This window comes from Macrobrachium rosenbergii, chromosome 47 (genome assembly GCF_040412425.1).
Source record: "Macrobrachium rosenbergii isolate ZJJX-2024 chromosome 47, ASM4041242v1, whole genome shotgun sequence".
NCBI classification, from domain to species: Eukaryota; Metazoa; Arthropoda; class Malacostraca; order Decapoda; family Palaemonidae; genus Macrobrachium; species Macrobrachium rosenbergii.
The window spans coordinates 37174467-37195226 of NC_089787.1; the positions used below are offsets into that span (position 1 = coordinate 37174467).

A 20760-nucleotide genomic window follows, 5' to 3' on the forward strand; every position below is an offset into this window, starting at 1 on the left:
ATTTTTATAATAAGGTTTTATATATACTTACCAAGTAATTACATAGCTATTAGTTTCTACTTTAATGTCAGCTTTAGATTTGAAAATTTGTGGTAGCGCTCTTTTGTTTTGGTGAAGGTAAGTCCCCCGCCCACTTCCAAGGAAGTACAGGTACAACACAGTTAAAGAGCTCAGTTTGTTTATGCTCTATGTCCATGTGCAGGGAGGCAGGAAGGGCTCCGATCATGTAATTACTTGGTAAGTATATATAAAACCTTATTTTATTATTATTATAATTAGCAAGAACTCGCTAGCAAATTGCTTCCTCCTTTTTTTTTTGTTTTCATTTACTGCCTGCCGATCAATATTTCGCATGGTCAGAATACTAGGGATTAAAACCGATTGTAGGCAACTCCCTTTAAGTAGATAATTTCTGATGTCCGAGGCAAAAGTGAATCTGTCTGGTTGTCCTTTTCAGGCAAAAAAACCCCTACGGGTATCAGCTGAACATGACTCAACCCCCCTATGCGTTGGACGTGCCCCTGCCCCATAGGAGGAGATAAAAGCGGAAACCAGACCGAGGTTTGGTCTCACACGCGCGCTGGATGGGATGGAGTAGAGTCGACACCCCAAATCACCGCCATGCCCTGGCCCAACGATGCCCTTAGCTCCTAACCACGTGGCCTTTCAAAGTATACTTTTCCTCTGTGAACTCCGGCCACCACCCACGTGTTCCCTTGGATGCTGGCCGGACCGATGACCCACTCCATTTGCTTGGCGTAGCGTGAAGTTCCCATTGCCTTGCCCTTTACTGAAGCTCTGCATCTTGCCACGTGGAAGAAAACTCGTCCTTGGACATTGCAAGTCATCCACGGACCGCTTTCTGCGCTGGAACCAAATCTGCCTTACGGTAAAGTGCTGGAAGACATCCATTCAGTCATGCTTTTCCTCGTAACATTTACTTAATTTGAGTGCCAGTAATCCCCGAATCTCTAGTCAAATGTCCGTGCTCCTCGAGTGTCGGCAGTGCTAAGCCATTATTACTTCATCGAAGCCCCTTGGCACCCTCAGTGCAGCTTTGAATTCATTATTCTTTTGTCTATTTTCATTTCTGGCGTATAATGTGCATATCTCTTATTTCAGAGGGACCCTATATCATGGAAGCTTCTTGGACTGTGTCTGGAATCCCCCCAGTTTCATTCATCACGTAGGAATCCCCTTCAGGATCAATAATCTACTTGCATTCCTCTTTTCCCGTACTAATGTTATTTATGTAAATACACTCCTGCAAGTTTGCCCACGTGTTTACGTAATATTTTCCTCAGTAGTATGAGCCTTACGCTCATAAGAAATTCCCCCTTTTTCCCCTTGTTTTATGTTTCCCTGGCCACCACGAAGTCGGAATCACAAGGCTAAATTATCTGAAATTGTGGCTACCTGTCTCACAGAGAATATTTCAAACTAAATTGCCAGGAAAAACATAAAATGATAAAAACATAATTTTTATATATGTAACTTACCAAGTAATTACATAGCTGAATCCCACATTGACAGGCAGTGGGAAGTATGGGCATGAACTACTCAAAAAACATTTATAAATGGAAATGCATTTGAAATAGATAACAGCTGGCATTGTGTTAATGCTTGTTGTAACCTTACCTGGGGATAGAGCTTGAGCAGGAAGATGCTGCATCTTAATTGTAGCTCATCTCTACCCGTAGGGACATGACCGGTAATGTCAGGAGTTGCCCCTACTTTGGTGGGAACTTTGTAGTCAGTGAGTACTCCTATGACTGACAAAGCTAAGCAAAAACAATTGCCCTTGCCCTGGGCATGAAACAAAATACACCAACCAAAAACAACTATAAAAAATATGTTACCTGAACACCAATTAAAAAACACTATCCATCCATTAAAAACAAAGATTGGGGAGGGTACTCCAGGTACGAAGTACCCCCAAGCTTCCTAAATAAGTCAACAACCTTTAACAGGAGAGACAGGAAAATAGAAGCGTTACTCCTACCCCTCATTCCCTAGTGCCATGGCAGCCGCGGTGAACGGATCCAGCATACTGTAGTCCTTGAACATAGTTTCACCAGCATGTAAATAATGGTTGGAAAAGACCATGTGACACTTCCAATAAGTCATTTGGATAATAGCAGAAAGAGAGAGATTGTGCATAAAAGCCAACGATGTGGCCATTGCCCGCACGTCATGAGCCTTTACCTTTAGCAAAGGTAAATTATCTTCTTGGATCCCCAAGTGAGATTCCATAATTACATCTCTCAAAAAGGAGAGGGCATTCTTGGAGAGAGGTCACAAAGGATTCTTAACTGAACACCAGAGGTTATGAAAATCCCCTCTGATCTTCTTGGTTCTTTAGAGGTAATGTTTTAATGCTCTCACTGGGCATAAAACTCTCTCTTGGTCCAAAGGTCCAACCAATTCTGTAAGACTCTTAATAGAGAATGAATGAGGCCTTGGATTACAAGGGTTCTCGTTCTTTGCTAAGAACCCTAAGATGTACGCACATACGGCATCTCCTTGGGAGACACCGACTTGTCTTGCTGTGGCTAAGGCAATCAAAAATAGAGTCTTCTTGGATAATTCTCTAAAAGAAGTGTGAAGTGGCTCAAAAGGGGGGGCCTGACAACCAATGCAGTACTAAATCTAGGTTCCAAGAAACCGGAGTTTGAGTGTTCTGTTTCGTGGTATCAAGTGACTTAATCAAGTCTGAAATATCTGGGTTTGAAGAAAGGTCCAAATCTCTATGCTTAAACACTGAATTCAGCATAGATCTGTAGCCCTTGATTGTAGGCATTGACAAACCTCAAGAAGATCTCAGGTAGAATAAGAAATCTGCTAGTTGGGCTATAGATGTTTCAGAAGAATAGATGGCACGTCTCTTATGCCATATGCGAAATACTGCCCACTTAACTTGGTAGAGTTTGGAAGAAGATTCATGTCTACATCTAGCAATAGCATTTGCAACCTCTCTTGAAAAACCTATCATTTTGAGGCCAAAAGGGGGCCACCAGAATCGACGCATTGTGGGAATTCCTGAACCTGTTTATGGCTTCCCTCACTAAACTGAATGGAGGAAAAGCGTACACTTCCAGGTCTGACCAGTCCTGGAGCATCACATCCATTGCCCATGCTTGAGGGTCCGGCGCAGGAGAACGATAGAGTGGAAGGCGATGATTCGTGGACGTTGCAAACAAGTCTACCAACGCCTTTCCGCACCGTTTCCACAGGTCAAGGCACGTCTGTGGATTCAGCGACCATTCCGTGGGTAGGACCTCATCCGCTAATACATTCAACTTGCCCTGAACAAAGCAGGTGAGGATCTGGGTGTTGTTGCTGTGAGCCCAAAGAAGCAGCTCTGGCTACTTCGCACAGGAAAAAGGAATGTGTTCCTCCCTGGTTCTGAATATACGCTAGAGCAGATGTGTTGTCCGAATGTACTGCTACCACTGCGTCGTGAGTCACTGAAGCAAAATGCTGAAGCACCAGGTGAATTGCCTTGAGTTCCTTCAGGTTTATATGTAACCTTCTCTCTTGTGGAGACCATGTTCCTGCTACTTCCAAGTGTCCTAGTATTCTCCCCAACCTAGATCCGATGCGTCAGAGAACAGTGTTAGGCTCGGGTTCGGTTGAAGCAGAGATTTTCCTACAAGAAATCTCCCTTCTTCGAGCCACTCCTGAAGGTCTTCCTTTATTTCCGGTGTGATGGGAAATACAAAGGAGTCTGGCCGAGTCTTCTTGCTCCAATTGGCCTTTAGGAAGAACTGTAAAGGCCTTGCATGTAGTCTCACTAGCGGTACGAACATCTCGATGGAGGAGAGGGTTCCCAACAGGCTCATCCAATTGTTGGCAGAGCAGGACTGTAGATTTTGGAAGCGACGGATTTTCTGGGTGCACGACTGAATTCTCTCATCAGACAGAAAAGCCCAAAAAATCCAAGTCTATCTTCATCCCTAGATAAACTATCAACCGAGAAGGGACTAATTGGGATTTCTCTTGACTGATTAGCATGCCCAAATTTTGGGCTAACTGAAGAGTTTTGTGAAGGTCCTGCATACATTTCCTCTGGGATGACGATCGTAGGAGCCAGTCGTCCAGATATAGGCATACTTTTACACCCATTAGGTGAAGCCATTGTGATAGAGGGGGCAAGTACTCTGGTGAAGACTCGAGGGGCTGTGGACAACCCGAAGCACAGAGCCCGAAACTGGAAAACCTTGTCTGAATGCAAACCCCAGGTATTTACTGGACTCCCGGTATATTAGGATATGGAAGTAAGTGTGTCTCATGTTGATGGATACCATCCAGTCCCCTTGACAAATCGCAGCGAGAACTGAGTTGTTCGTCTGCATCTTGAACTTCGTGGTTTGGACGAAGAAGTTCAGAGCACTTACATCCAAGACAGGTCTCCAGCACCCCCACTTCTTGGGGACTACAAATAGGTGGTTGTAAAACCCCTCCGATGATAAGTCTTCCACCACTTCTATCGCTCCTTTCTGAAGAAGAGCTGTAACCTCCTTTGAGAGGGCCAAAAACCTCTCCGAGCCTTCTGAGCACGCCTTTAAGGTGATGGGATAAGACGCCAAAGGAGGTCTCTCTTTGAAGGGGATCAAATAACCTTCTTTGAGTACTTGAAGTACCCACGGTTCCAGTGATCTGGGTTCCCATTGTTTCCAAAAATGAAGGAATCTGGCGCCCACTGGGAGACGGAGGACAGGATCCTCACTTGCCAGAGGCAGGTCTTGAGGAGGATTTCTTCGTGATGGGTCAGACAGATCTAGGGTTTGAGTGTGGGCAAGCTTGTGGTCTTCCTCTGCCACCTGAAAGGGTCGTGGTTGAAGGGGAGAGAAAGGTCTAGTGTTGAAAGACACTGAGGCAGCACGGTCCAAATCCTTCGGTCGCTTGGCCGATTGCTCTAGAAGGACATGGGTTGCTTTCTTTTGCAGCTCTGTAGCCACCCATTCTACTGTAGCTCAAGGGAAAAGGCTACTCTTGTCCAAAGGGGCAAAGAGAAGAGAGGATCTCTGTGGAGGGGTAACTCCTTTGGTCATGAAGGAGCACCACAACTCTTTTTTTTCTTTAGCATGCCCATAGAAAAGAGAGCAGCTGACTCTTGGGCCCTGTCTCTAATAGCCTTATTGGAGCAAGAAAGAACCCTGAGCCAACCTGCTACAAAACTGTCCTGTAGCAAGGAGCAATCTTCGATTTTCTTCATCAGGGCACCCACCGTCCAGTCGAGGAAACTGAAGATTTTGAAGACCTTCACTAAATGGTCAAGTTCTGCTGCAGAAAACAATATCTTGGCCGGGTCGAAAGCCAATCTATGAGCAGGATCAAGCACCAAGTCCTGTTGAGTTTCCTCTAGTTTCTGAGGAGAAGATGAAGGTTTCTTTAGAAGTTCCAGGATATTGTCCAACCGCTGATGAATAGGAAGTAGAGAAGAATCTTGAGTCGAAGGTACTAACGTTGCCTTTGGGTGCTCTGGGACAGGAGGCGAAGGTACAGCCTTCGCATCTAGGACTTAACAGAGGGTGCAAAAACAGGTTGACCAGCTGTTATCAGGACATCCGAATCTGATGAACCTTTGGAAGCTCTGACTAAAACTGCACGAGAGCTAGAAGACACTGGGAGATCAGGAGCCACTCGGCGCTCTGATCCTATTGAATGCTTAGGAGCTAATAGGAGCTCAGATCCCATGGGATGATCTGCTCCCTTTGTACGTCTGTGAGCCACTTGGCGCTTGGGAGTCAATGGGTGACCCACTGGGAGCTTGGTATCCACTGGGAGCTCTCCATCATCCCAACAGCTACTAGAGGGCTCTTGGTCCCTTTGGTGCTTACGAGGGATCGAGGGGTTCTGATCCTCCAAAACATGCCTCTTCAAAGCCCTGTTGGATTCATGAAAATGACAACTGCGTCCTTTAGATTCATTCGAATCAGAACCACTGGAAGATAAGGTGTGGTCCACTGGGACACCTTTCCAGTGCGAAGCCACTGAAACCTGGGAAATAGCAACAGGTTTGGTTGAGGGAGCAACTACTTGTGGGCAAACCCCACCGACCTCCCTTGGACTTATGGTTTGCCTCCTCCCAGGTGCAGGGGAGTTTGGCAGGGACCTCTGTCTAGGAGCATCGGTGGGACGAGAAGCCACCCCCTCCACTAACACAACACTTGCACTGGGTTCACCACTTGCCTTGTCCAAAAGGACTCTTACTGAAACTCCTAACTGAGCAACCGTATTCACTAATGCTTCAAATTTCTTGTCGACCCGGGCTTCGAGATTGGCAACAGCACTAGGTTCAGAGGGGTGGAAGCTACGTAATGGAGTAGATGGAAGTGCGAGAGAAGTAGGAATAGGCAAGCGAGTAGTCACAGGTGTCGAAAGGATTGGTTTAGGAGTGGAAGACACTGAAGCTCTAGCCTCGGCTCTAGCAGCTGCCTTTCTATGTCTAGCCTTCTCTAGCTTATTTAAATGGGCAGTTAAAATTCTCTATTTAACTTCGTCCCAGTCTCCATTCTTCGCACGTCAAGTCAGGAGAACAAATTTGCCCTCGGCAACGAGTACATACTGAGTGATCGTCATATTCAGAAGAAGTCAACCTAGTACTGCAGCCTTTGTTACAATACCAGTTAGTAGGCACACTCGAGTCTGACATAATAAGCCAAAAAATTCACAAAAGTCTAAGCTAAGCTTATCTAAGCTAAGAAAATATAGTGCAGAGGCTACTTAAGTACAGAATTCTTCACCAAATCCCTTATTATCAATCAAAACCATCTGGTGAATACTCCTGAACATCAAAACAAAGCTGCTGAACAACCGATGTACGGTCATTGAGCGGCAGAAAGGAACTGAGCTCTTTAACTATGGTGTAGCTATACTTCCCTGGAAGTGGGCAGGGCACTTACCTGCACCAAAACAAAAGAGCGCTACCGCGAATTTTCAAATCTAAAGATGCTGTTAAAGCAGAAACTAATAGCTATGTAATTACTTGTTAAGTTACATATATAAAACAGGTATATAACAAAAAATTAGATTTCATTCAGATCAAGATGCAATTTCCAGCAGAGCTTAAATACACTGGATACTGAAGATCCATATGATGACTGGATTCAAAAGGTGCGAAATGATACTTAAAATACTTTTTATTCCAACTAATCAATTCACATTTGACTACCCCTGTGGTCCAATTATTATTATTATATATATTATTATTATTATTATTAAAATACATTTATGACATAAAGTATAACTCTGTCTACCATGCAATAAAATTTTGACAAAAGAACAAACAGTTCCAGCAACTTACCTTTACTGATAATTGATTTATGAGTTTTACTCCAAGAAACTACTTCCCCATCCAAGATAACATCTCTAACACTTGGAAGAAACAATCCATGTAAGTAAGGCGTAAAAATTCCAGATTTTGGGTCAGCACCAAAGTTGTCAGTAAAGTCAAAACCATTCCTGAAATCAACACATTCCTACAGAGAAAGTGTGCTTTAAAAAGCCATGAGAAATAACATTTACTTTAAAAAAAATTACATGCTGATTTTTTTAACAAACCAATTACCGTATTTGATGGCTTATAAGACGCATGTCTGCATAGGACGCACCCCAATTTCAGCAGGACATTGAGGGGAAAAAAAAATAAGGTTTCTAGCCTATGCTCATATGATTTTGGTAAGTAAAACTGTAGTATTAGGTTATCATATGCATATTGTTTCTTACCAACAGAATCAACAAAAACATTAATAAAGAAGTTATTTACCATATTTATATTTATCAAAATATGTATTATACAATCAGCCATTTACTACGATCGAATGTTTCGTCTGCTGCTGAAAGCTACCTCATAGGTTTACCAATAGATTGCAACACATTCATTTGTAAACATTGTTTCTTACCGGCAGAATCAACAAAAACATTAATAAAGATGTTACCTACGGTAATATATGTTATATATATCCATTATATATTATAAAAGTATGCAATCAAGGGTAAAATCCAATAAATAAAAATGTTTCCTATGTAACGGCTCGAGTCTCGTGAGCAACTGAACAAAGCCATGTTATTATTCTTAAAAGAGAATGCTAGCACGAGTTACGAAGTATCAACTCAACGAAGCCTTGTTATTATGCCTAAAGAGAATGGTAGCAGGAATTGTCAACCACCAATTGATCGAAGCCATGTTGTTATGCGTAAAGAGAATGTTAGCAGGAATTGCCAACTACCAACTGAACAAAGCCTTGTTATCCTTAAAGCTCTCGAGATAATCACCAATAGGTGGCAGCACACGTACTGTAAGTCTGTAAATGTGGAATGCGGCGATCCGCTGTAGACGACGATAACGATATTAACACATTTTAATGAAAATATCAATAATAACAACGTAGATATTGATTATAATACTAGTAGTAGTAATTGTGGTGATGGTAAGTGTGATAATGATAAATAATTATAATAAACTTTGTTGTTTTTTAATAGGTTATTAGGATAACACCGAATGTTAGGCTAGGCTACAACATCTACGTGACGTTTCATGTATAATTTCGGCCAAAATTCTTAAATTTTGAGCCTACATTATGTACATAGGACGCAGGGGGATTTTTTAGGCCATTTTTTTGTTAAAAAAGTGCGTCTTCTACGCCGTCAAATACGGTACTCATTTAGGCCCTACATTCCTGGTCTTCAGACCATGCAGCTTTTGTGTGCTGAATGGATAGATAGAATATAGGATTTAGGCTAAAGGCCAAGTGCTGAAACAGAAACTCACAATAAAAAGGTCTGAAAGATGTAACTGGAGGAAAACCTTGCAGTTGCACTATGAATCAATTGTTGGGAGAGGGTGGAAGAAAGAGAATATGAATAGAGGTACAATAAAAGGAATGAAAAGGAATGCAGCTAGGGACCAAAGGGACACTGCAAATTACCTAAAGTAATGCCTACAGTGTACTGCATGAGGTGCGCTGATGGCACTACCCCACAACAGGGGTGTACTAAATGGAAAACTGGCAGTGGCCCACACATGTACCATCTGGACCAACAAATCACAGTGCCTATCGACCTCACTCTTCTGTGTTGTCTGGAACACACTGTAAGAAATGAAGGTTGACATCTTGCCGTAGTGAAGAGTGAGAGAAGCAATTTTCCCGCCACTGCGTCTGGCTGTTCCATTCGCCACCCCGAAAAGGCAGCTTACATTCAACAATAATAAAAATATCCTATTTCGAATATTAACAGTGTAATTCGCATACAGTAAATTATTAAAACACTTTTCAGTTGCAAATGTACACCCAGATATCCTTTTATTTACCTAAAACTTACACACAGCGTAACTACTTAAAGCCCCAGACGCAATGTTACCATGCGCGAGCACCACAGGAGGGTGGACAGATGGAAAAAAACAGAGTATAGATAATGAACTACCATAGCATGGTTTTGATGGAATGGGTTCCTAACATCTTGAAATAAAAAAACAAAACAATAAAAGAAGCCTCCAAAACTCTACAGCAATTACTAGTGATGAATATATACATAACTACGCCTTTCAGAAAACAAAATACAGTAAACGCCCTATTCGCGGTCTCAGTATTCGTGGACTCACCTATTTGCGAATTTTTCTGTGGAACCTATTCAAAATTTATTCACGGGAAAACTCACGTACTCGCGGATTTTTCTGTGGAACATATCTATAAAAATATTCGCAGGGAATCTGCCTATTTGCGGATACAGATTTTTTTTTCATATAGCAATATTCTGTATTTTCATATTATTTATTGTATAATAACATTAAATAATAATCTAAATTAATAATAATACTACAGTACATAATAGTAATCAAAGTAAATAATAATACTATGCAATACTACATTGGGTACCTGTAATAATAATAAATAGTAAGATTAAATCATATGGGTACTAACTGGTGATGAATGTTGATTATACTGTAGATGATGATGATGAATTAGCTGTGCAGTATGATGAATGATGATGGAGATATGGCTGCACAGCAAAACAGAGGAGTTACATCTTGTCTGAGGGCACCTCTTCACCTTCTTCAGAAGGTGCTTTGTCAGGGGTTTCGGGAGGCTCTGTCATGTTAAGGTATTTGAACATGGCAACGAAGGTGGTACGGTAGGGTTGCATGAGTATTTTACCTTGTTCATGCTCAATGCAGGCGACCGCATTTAATGTCATGCTGTAATGGGCTGCTACTTCTCCGTGACTTTTGCCCTCTCTTGACATAATAATCACGTCTACTTTCTTCTCATCACTCATTAATTGTAGGCTCTTTGCCAGAGGCCTTAGAAGAAGCAGAGCATTTAGAGGACATCTTAGTGCACAATTTCGAAAAATATTCTTAGCCCATAGTACTGTTCACGCACATCACACAAACAAGAGGTAGAAATGAAACGAGTTATATTTTGTCATTTGCCGCAACGTTATACTCTACGCACAGTACTACTGCGCATACATATACTAACATCGATACTCTGCGCATACAGTACAGGCAGTCCCCGGTTTATGACGAGGCTTCCGTTCCTACGCCGCATCATAAACCGAAAATCGTTGTAATCCAAAAAATCCTCAAAATTCGTCAAAATTCCAAAGAAAACCTTACTTTTAATGCTTTTGGTGCATTGAAAATGATGTAAATTGCAATTTTATTGAGTTTTTCATAAAAAAAAGCTCAAAATTTTTATTATTCTGCCATTTTGGAGCCATATTTCTTCCATTGGATCGGTGTCATAAGCGTTGTAACACCGGAACATGCGTCGTAAACCAGGAAATAATTTCTGATGAATATATTTGAAAAGCGCCGTAACCTCGGAATGTCGTAAGCCGGACCCGTTGTAAACCGGGGACTGCCTTGTACATTTTATTAAATGTTTTGTTGTTGGATGATTTTAAATATTACATACAAAAGTGTTTTAGGATGATATGTAGTACTACAGGTAGTACGTGGAGCATATCTAAAATATGTAAGACAACAGGAGTAGCAGGGTACGTATGTTTATGTCTGCGGTACGTATCATTTTCATGTACGTACTAAGCATATATTCATGACTATTTAAGTAAATTTTGTATGATAAAAAAAAATTTACTAATTTTCAAATATTACAGTACTGTAATATATTAATGTATGTGTACCCAGGACCAATGATACTGAACACTCTATTGGCTGTCATCTGCAAAGCAGCCAATCCAGAAGCGCCATTCATTTTCCTTGGTGCTCACTGGCTGTTCACTTGGCATTGATTGGCTGAATACTCAAGACCAACTCGCGAACATGGAATTCTAGGAGACCACATCTACGACATCCTTCTCAGTGCAAGCGTAGTCCGCAGCATCTTTTGATTGTGTGAAATCGTGTAGTTTTGTGTTTGGTTTCTTAATCTTTGTGCATCAGCGGTAATCGGCCCTAAAATGCCTCCTAAAAAATGCCCTGCTCCTTCTAAGGCTTCTGGCAAAGAGTCTAAAAGAAAGATGATGGTTATGAAACTCGAGGAGAAAGTGAAAGTTCTTCACATGTTAAAGGAGGGCAAAATTTTTGCCGCAGTTGGCAGCCATTTTAATGTTAATGAGTGCACAGTGAGATATAAACAGAAGAAAGCAGCAGAGATACGAAAGTCTGTAAGTATGAGCTACTTCATAAGTGCAAAGACAGTGCGGGATAAAACAATCGTGAAGATGGAATCTATGCTGGCATTCCTGATAAAGGATTGCCGGAAGAAGAACGTGCCCCTCGACTCCAACATCATTCACGAGACAGCACGATAACTCTACCAGCAGTTATCAACTGCTTCGGAAGGCGATGACGTAGTACAGGCATAGGAAGGCGTTGAAGAAGGGGAATTACAATTCTTAGGCTTCGATGAACCCGCGCCTAAAGAAGCAGAAGAAGAAAAAAAAGAAGAAAAGGAGGAAGAGCCCCAAGCAGGACCATCATCAGCTCCTCAAAGTTACCAGGCCAGCAAGGGGTGGTTCCACCGATTTCAAAAGTAGTTCCACCTAAAGTCTGTTACTCTTCATGGGGAATCAGCTTCTGCAGACATTGAAGCAGCTGCAAAATATCCAGACTTTCAAGAAAATCCTCGAGGAGAAGGGCTCTACCATCCAGAACAGGTGTTCAGTATGGATGAGACTGGCCTGTTCTGGAAGAAGATGCCTTCCCGGACATACCTCATGAAGGATGAAGCTAAAGCCTCAAATTCAAGGCCTAGAAGGATAGGGTTACCCTCATCATGTGTGGAAATGCGGCTGGTTTCATGCTTAAACCAGGCCTCATTTAGAAGGCTGCAAACCCCACGGCCCTCAAGAATAAGAACAAGGCGTTGCTTCCTGTGTTCTGGATGCATAACCCTAAGGCCTGGATCACCAAAGTCCTTACAGAGTACAGGCAGTCCCCAGTTATCCGCAGCTTCGGTTACCGGCGATCCGGTTTTATGGCGCTTGTCTGGCGACGACGATAACCAGATTTTCGTCACTGATAACCGGTTATCGGTGCTGATCGCCTCTTATCGGCGGCGCTGATCTCCGGTTATCGGCGCCGCTAACCAGGGATCAGTGCTATTATCGCCAATTTTCGGTTAGTGGCGATTTTCGGTTGTTGTCACGCCGTCGGGAACGGAACCCCGCCGATAACCGGGGACTGCCTGTACTGGTTCCATTAGAGCTTCATCCCTCAAGTTAGGCAATACCTGAACGACTTGGGCATGAAGTTCAAGGTGTTGCTGGTCATGGATAATGCTGGTGGCCACCCTCTCAATCTTTATTACAAGGGAGTCCAGCTTGAGTTCCTCCCTCCCAACACCACCTCTCTCCCCCAGCCTATGGACCAGGGCATGATCCGCACATTCAAGGCACTCTATACCAGGAACTCCCTCCAGCACCTTGTGAGTGCAATGGACAATGGCAGTGAATTTATGCTAAAAGACTATTGGCGTAAATTCATGATTGCCACATGTCTGACCATCATCAACCAATCACTGAATGACATGAAGAAGCCTGAATGCGTGCTGGAACAAGTTGTGGCCGGATTGTGTTCATGATTACAGGGGCTTCTCTCCTGAAGAAATTCAACATTTGGCCATTAACAAGACTGTCCAGTTGGCAAGGATTCTAGATGGAGAAGGCTTCGAGGACATCACCGAGGATGAAGTCGGCACCCTCATTGATGCCCACTCTGACCCCCTGATGGACCAGAATTTGGAAGACCTGATGAAGTCTGCCAGTAAAGAGGAAGATACGCCAGGCCTGTTCAGGGGAGGAGCAGGAGGAAGAGGAGGGCGACCTGACTTTGGAACGCCTATCCCGCATTAAGAGAATGATCAAGGATACGCAGGAGTATGTTTCAACATGGGATCCTTACATGGAATGCTCCTCACAGTTTTCAAACATCCTTGATTTAGTATTGGAGCCCTATAATCAAGCCCTCACCACCATGAAGAAGCAGCGACAGCAGCTGCCTGTCACCATGTTCATCAAACGGACAAAGAAGGCCCCTCCAAAGCCTCCCAAATCACCCGAAGTAGTGCCTCTCGAATTGCCTGAGGAAGTGCCTCTCCAATTGCCTGAAGTAGTGCCTCCCAAATCAACTGAAGAAGTGCCTTCCAAAGTGCCTCCTGAAGGCAAAGAGGCACCCTCAGATGAGTTGTAACTCATCTGCTTTGCTGTGCAGTCATATCTTCGTCATTCACCGGACTGCACAGCTAATTCATCATCATCATCTTTAATCAGCAGTCATCACTGGTGAGTACCCATATGATTTACGTATGTAGTAATCTTAATATGTACGTAGTATTAAATTTTTTTAAAATGTGCATATGTATTTTTTTTAGTTTTTCTCTCTCTCTCTCTCTCTTTGTGAATTACATATAAATACCAATGGTTCCCCTCTAAAAGAAAATGGGATGGCTTGTAACTGTATGAAAGAAAATGTGCATGGCTGAATACATAGGGGGGGGGACTAGATTACTTTCACCTACAGCTGTAAGCCATAGAGTACGTCCGTATCTTTTTAACGATAAAATGTTTAAGATGACTTGGAAATGATATTAATATCATTTCAAAGATTAATACAGTAATAAAATAATAGTTTAATGTATATTTGATGTAGGCTGGTATTTTTAGGCATACTTTGGTGTTTGACCTTTCATGATAGACAGTTACAAGCATTTTGAGAGGGGGGGGGGTTGTAAGTATTCGCAGGTTTTAGCTATTCACAGGGGGGTCTGGAACACATTCCCTGCGAATACGGGGGTTTACTGTATTTAAAGGAAAAGAAATTTCCTGATGAAATAAGAAAAACAAAAATATCGATGAAAACAAAAAGAAATGAATGACCAATCACCAACTTTACAGCATTTAAGTATGAGTACATACAATCATGCACACCCAAGAAAATATCACAATTACAGAGAATTGAAAGAAAATTATCAGAAACGGGAAAAAATTACAGCACATCTGCCAAGCATTCGCCAACCCCTCCAGCTACAGTGGCACGAACATGCCATTTGCAATATGTCATAATATGTACAAGTAATGTTTTTAAAAAAAGAACAATGCAACAGAAAAGAAAAAAAATGGACAGAATAAAAAATGAGTGTATATTCATACAGAAGCACAGAAACACTAAGAAACTTAATTATTTGTACAAACCAACACTATGGAACTAAACTGTTAACACACACATACATATATACTGTACATTCAAATATGAGACGCTTAACATTCTCAATACAATACATATAAAAATCTCATCACATGAGTTTGTCAAATGGTGAAGAAATTCACAAAGATATAAGCGTAAATATATATTAAAAATATACTGTAGACAAGGGCTTTCATGAACCTGCTTGATTCTCCTTATGGGACTGATGTATTTTTAATATACAGTATATTTCACTTATATCATTGTGGATTTCTTCACCATTCCCAATATGCTTTGTGATGTTGTGTATTATGAGATTTTATCACCTACCCTCACACATGCACCTTCCTCAGCGAGCCAGAAGTGAATGAGCAAAAGGTAGGGAGTGAGAGACAGCAGTCTGGGAAGAAGAATGGAAGTTTGGCAGTATTAAGGGTGGCATAATCCCCCTTTGAAGAAATCAGCAAACATCTTTTGGCTTCCCTAACACAGCTGATAATGTGAAGGAGACCAATCAGCCCTCTCCTCTCAGGACCCACAACTGCACACCTACACAAATGGTTACTCTTACACCAAGTGGCCAAACACCCAATTACATACTTCACATTTTTCACTGTTCACTTTTCTTGTTCAAATCTGTTGAACAAACAACATAAAAAAACATATATGCCACGCAAAGATTTTAAAAAACTTTCAACTTAACAGTCAGTCAGAACACAGAGAGAAGTCTTAATTTAACCATGGTTTACTCCTTCATAAAAGGCAATGATTTGTATTTCTATAAGAACATAAAAATTTACAATAACATTATATATAACTTCAATATTAATCAGTTATGAAGCTTTCTTGCATATTTAACATATTTATGATCAATAGACAAAGATATACAAATATGCACTTAAGTATTAAATTTTTACTCTATTTACATAAACATTTATACACTGAAGTGCATTTGCCTGTATTGGCCTACTACAAATTGAACTTCATTCTTCAGGACATCTGTTGATAAAGGAAATGGCAATGTCCAGTAATACCTAGTTGTGAAACAAATTATTAAAACATATACATCATTATTATCAGCACCTTACAAACTCACAAAATTGAATGCTCTCTATAAATTTACATGATCAAAAATAAAATCTCACCAAAATTAAATTACTGAAGCAATGGTAATAAATAGTGATCATTACTAAATATGGAATCATTTTCATTTAATAAAGTATGGAGAAGTGCTGTAATTTCCATAAAAACAGTATGTGGGATAAAAATTAGAACGTAAAAACAAGCATCCAAAAAGTAAACTATACAATACCAAAAAATAACTTACCTTGAAAAATACTTATAAACACTGCCTTTCTTGTGAATCTGAGATCTTTCTCCATCATACTTCGTCTCTGCATAATATGCCTTGTGATTCATCTGAGCCTCAACTTTTTCTAACAATGCCCTTTCAGCAAGCATGGGACGAAAGGCAGAGAATAAAGATACCTCTATTTCATGTAATCGAACAGTTGGATCTCGCAATGCTACTGAAACCTGTCAAAAAAAAAAATTAATCAAACTACTCTAAAATATCAAATAACATTATTACATCAGAGGGTAAAACAAGCATTCATTACTCAGATAACAAACCTGTAACATATACCCATTTAATTTTGTCAGGTAAGAGCAATGCTATCTGCTGGCTGCCAACTTAATTTGGTTGGTTTTATTTTTAGCTTCCTTAGTACTAATACCACCTATTGTTTGATCATTCAAAAGTGTGTTTGAGTTACTTTCTGACATCAGAAGGGTATCCTTGTTAATTCTCCTAACTGGTTCAAGTTGTTTCAGGTTCCTTATACATTACAAAGTCTTTATACCTTTATCAATGTTGTGATTTTCTTATATTATTGCAGAAGTAATAAGTAAAAGTTTTTACTGTGTCTTTGGTGCTAATTTTCAACTATGTTCTTTTCTTCTAATTTTACAATGTAGTATTCTACTTACACTTTTTAATACATGTAAAAATATAATGGTGGTATGTTACAATTTTACAGGCTTATTATGCATACTGTATTCAGGTTATTTTCTGTCTTTGGGTATGTTCTTATTATAGTCCTTGTGCTTTGGGACTAAGTGATTATTGTAATGTACTGCTGATGAGACCAGACTACATTCCAGTGTATTTCAAAATGACTTCCTGTACCAATTTATATTCCTGGCTATAGTACCGTGACCTTTACATCATCTCATCACATGAGTTATGTCACAGAGGGTGACTTGTTAAATAATTAAGGTGGTGTGAAAACACATCATGGGCTGGAAAAATCCAATTTAGTATTGTGGTGGGATAGAATGCAAAATGATATTGTTATCAAGTATGGACAAAAATCTTGTACAGTATACACACATTACTGTATGTTCTACTTTTATTTGAATAGTCTACATGACTGAAATTTGCAATTTAATTTTAAGGCATGATTTCATTCTGAGAGAATTTTGCTTCTTGTGTTTATTTTGGATAACTGTCTATAAATATTAAATTTATAATTATACAATTTCTATCACTTGCTAATGTGTCACAAGACTCCTATTAAAATAAGATAGTCTACATGTTACATAAATGACTTACACTTACGAGCTGACTAATAAAATAAGCAGTTTTGTTGATGACATAAAAATGTGTGCAAGTGCTCGCAATGATACAACAAAACAGTCACAAGAAGATCTGGAGAAAAGGTGTGTGATCAGTAAAATGGCTGATGTACAAAAGTTAAAAAGAAAAACAAGAAAATATTACGTTATTTTTACAACCCTATTAATCATATACTGTACTGTCTTTTCTTCGTGCATCGGAACCTAGTCAAGCCAACTTGTACGAAGGATCTAGCTGCTCTCACTGCACATACTCCTTCTATTAGGGCTCAGTTACCTTTCATTCTTTCATGAAACTCTCTGAAATAAACATGCTGTTAAACTGCTCTTCCATGGTTCAGCTTCAGTATGCCTTTGTTTTCATCATTCGTTTACATTCAGAGTGCTTTTTCATTCTTTTTGTTGCATTTTCGTTAATCTTACATAATTCAGTAGTGTTGTGTGTTAGGAAGTGAGCTTCACTTGCCCTTTTCTGTTTTCCTGCAAGCATCCTTCTCTTTCATGTTTTCAGTTATATTTCCTGTGTTTTTTAGCCTTATTTATGGGGAATGTTTCAATTTGCTTTGAAGCAGTTTCCACTTTGGCAAGGGATTTTGTCATTTCCTTGTGCACACCCTGCTTATCATTGTAATTGCACTGTTTCATTTATGCCTTTGTTTTCACAGTAAACCACTACTTTCAGTTCTGAGCTTACCAGCTTAATCTTTTTATTTCTGTTCAATAATTCCACTTTGAAAACTTCCAGTGCATGATTTGATTTTTTTACTACAAATTTCATGTTCATTTCCATAATTTCAATATGGTGATCATGTTTTACCTTTAGGATATGTTAACCAGTGTTGTTTGCTATGCTGCAGCATGTATGTCAAAGATTGTTTGAGAAGGCTTATAAGGAATTTCTTTTGATGAGGATTCCACTACCTGCACAGAAAACCATTCACCATAAGTAATAACCAAACTGGATCCAGCAGGTGGAAAATGGAAATGATAATGTTCAAAATCTGACACTGAGATGTATTTTGTATGCAGTACAATAACACAAGATGACAGAAGACCTACCAAATACTACTAAATCTATGGAAAACAAATTTCTATTTTGCCTCAGTGCTAGCCTTGTAAAACAGCACTCTATTTAATCATAATACAGTAATACCTCGATCTTACACAATTTAAGTTGCGCAAATTCACACATATGCGAACTTTTCACTGGAACCTAACTATTTGTCATGCACGATTTTTTCACAGACATGCAACATTTGCGAATCCGAGAGAGAGAGAGAGAGAGAGAGAGAGAGAGAGAGAGAGAGAGAGAGAGAGAGAGATAAGGGTTGTCCTTACTTAAGAGAGTGAAATTATTTATCAATTATTAGGGAGACAGAGGGAATAACACACGAGAGAGAGAGAGAGAGAGAGAGAGAGAGAGAGAGAGAGAGAGATTGTCCTTACCTGACATATCAAGTTATATTATTTATGAACCATTATGGAGAGAGAGAGAATAACATATGAGAGAGAGAGAGAGAGAGAGAGAGAGAGAGAGAGAGAGAGAGAGAGAGAGAGAGAGAAATTATTCTTAATTTAGATATCAAGAGATGGAAATTCATGATTTATGAAGGAAAAGGAAAAAAAGAAAGAATAAAGAGAGAGAGAGAGAAATTCTTTCTTAATTTAGATATCAAGAGATGGAAATTCATGATTTACGAAGGAAAAAGGAAAAAAAAGAAAAAGAGAGAGAGAGAGAGAGAGAGAGAGAGAGAGAGAGAGAGAGAGAGAGAGAGAGAGAGAGAGAGAGAGAGAAGAGAGAGAGAGAGGAGAGGAGAAACGAAAAGAAAGAATAAAGAGAGACAGACAGACAGAGAGAGATAGTACCAGAAATCCTTTGACACGCTGTGGGCAATGACTGACATATTTGACAGCTTTGCCCTCGCCCCTCTCTTCAAAGGTTTCACGAAAGATCAGGAAATGATATCTGTTTGTTTAAAATATCACATAATTTACTATAGAAATGTATAAATTTTGTAATTACAGTTATATTATTATTATATTGCTATTACAGTATTATTATTATTATTATTTGAAAATTAGTACTTATTATTAGGTAAAATAAATGACTGACCTAATAATAAGCACTAATTTTCAAATAATAATAATAATAATAATAATAATAATAATAATAATAATATAACTGTAATTACAAAACTTATACATTTCTACATTAAATAATGTGATATTTAAAACAAACAAATATCATTTCCCAATCTTTCGCAAAACCTTTGAAGAGAGGGGAGAGGGCAAAGCTGTCAAATATGTCAGTCATTGCCCACAGCATGTCAAAGGATTTCTGGTACTATCTCTCTCTCTCTTTATTCTTCCTTTTTCCTTCATAAATCATGAATTTCCATCTTTTCATATCTAACGTAAGAATAACTCTCTCTCTCTCTCTCCCTGTCTCCGTAATAGTTCATAAATAATTTAACTTAATATTTCAAGTAAGGACAATCTCTCTCTCTCTCTCTCTCTCTCTCTCTCTCTCTCTCTCTCTCTCTCTCTCTCCTCTCTCTCTCCTTCGTAGTTAGCGCTCAAACATTTTTACAAATATATTTTCTCTGTACGTCTTCACCTGTACAGCTGGTAGTTTAAATTGATCTAACTTTACCCGTACCATCTACGAACTGTAAATGAGCTAGTTTGGCAAATAAGTTCTAAACATAGAGACATAATAACTAAGAGTTTTATTAGTCCAAATAAAAAACAGTTGGTTCATGAAAAAGTATTTCAGAACAAAGAGAAAGAGACACACAATAAATAAGTTATTAAAAAGAGGTTGAGAAGACTTCTAAAAATAGATCGGTCGGAAGGGGGGAGAGAGACAGAAATTCTCTTCCAACTCTATATTTTTATGTCAACCATTTATTCCTTTTTTTTAAGGGTAATGTATTAAGCTAACTTTAATTTCATTTAAAAGTTAGCTTAATAATTTGGGAACATGACTAGGGTCATATTTAGTGTTTAAACTCTAGAAATAAGCATTTATTAGCACTTTTAGAGACTGCCAAACTTACGTGAAAATTTACCTTGTGTCAGGGGGTCTAGAACCTAACCTCACGTAAGTTCAAGGTGTGACTGTACTCCACCAAGATATAATAGAAAGGAATTACCTTCTCCAAACTATTGTTGACATCATATAAGTCCTTGGCATCAGGATGCCAAGCGTTGAATATTGTTCCTTGCCCAATTCCAAGTCTCATATCTTTGAGTAATACACGAATCAGCCATTTCTGTTCTGTTGCTGTCATGCCGCGCAGCATTACCAACAGTGATCGCTCAACTTCCTCTGAAATAGATCAGGATCTGTATTAGGTACCATATGATAATTAGTTACAAAACAAGAACAAAAAAATAGTGTTTCTTCTAGAGTATTTAGTGTAATTACTAAATGGTTACTTTTTATTACTTTTTGTATATCAGAC

At 39.6% G+C, this 20760-nt stretch overlaps 1 protein-coding gene across 1 annotated transcript in view; it reads right to left on the reverse strand.

Moving 5' to 3' along the window:
- DNAlig4 (DNA ligase 4) overlaps positions 1-20760 on the reverse strand; it is an 87835-nt gene that overhangs the window by 43463 nt on the left and 23612 nt on the right. Inside the window, exons 16-18 of the mRNA XM_067090639.1 lie at positions 20449-20624; positions 15984-16192; positions 7310-7467 (exon numbers count right to left, since the gene is read on the reverse strand). Of these exons, the coding sequence (XP_066946740.1) occupies positions 7310-7467; positions 15984-16192; positions 20449-20624 (543 nt within the window). The remainder of the gene's footprint in view (positions 1-7309; positions 7468-15983; positions 16193-20448; positions 20625-20760) is intronic.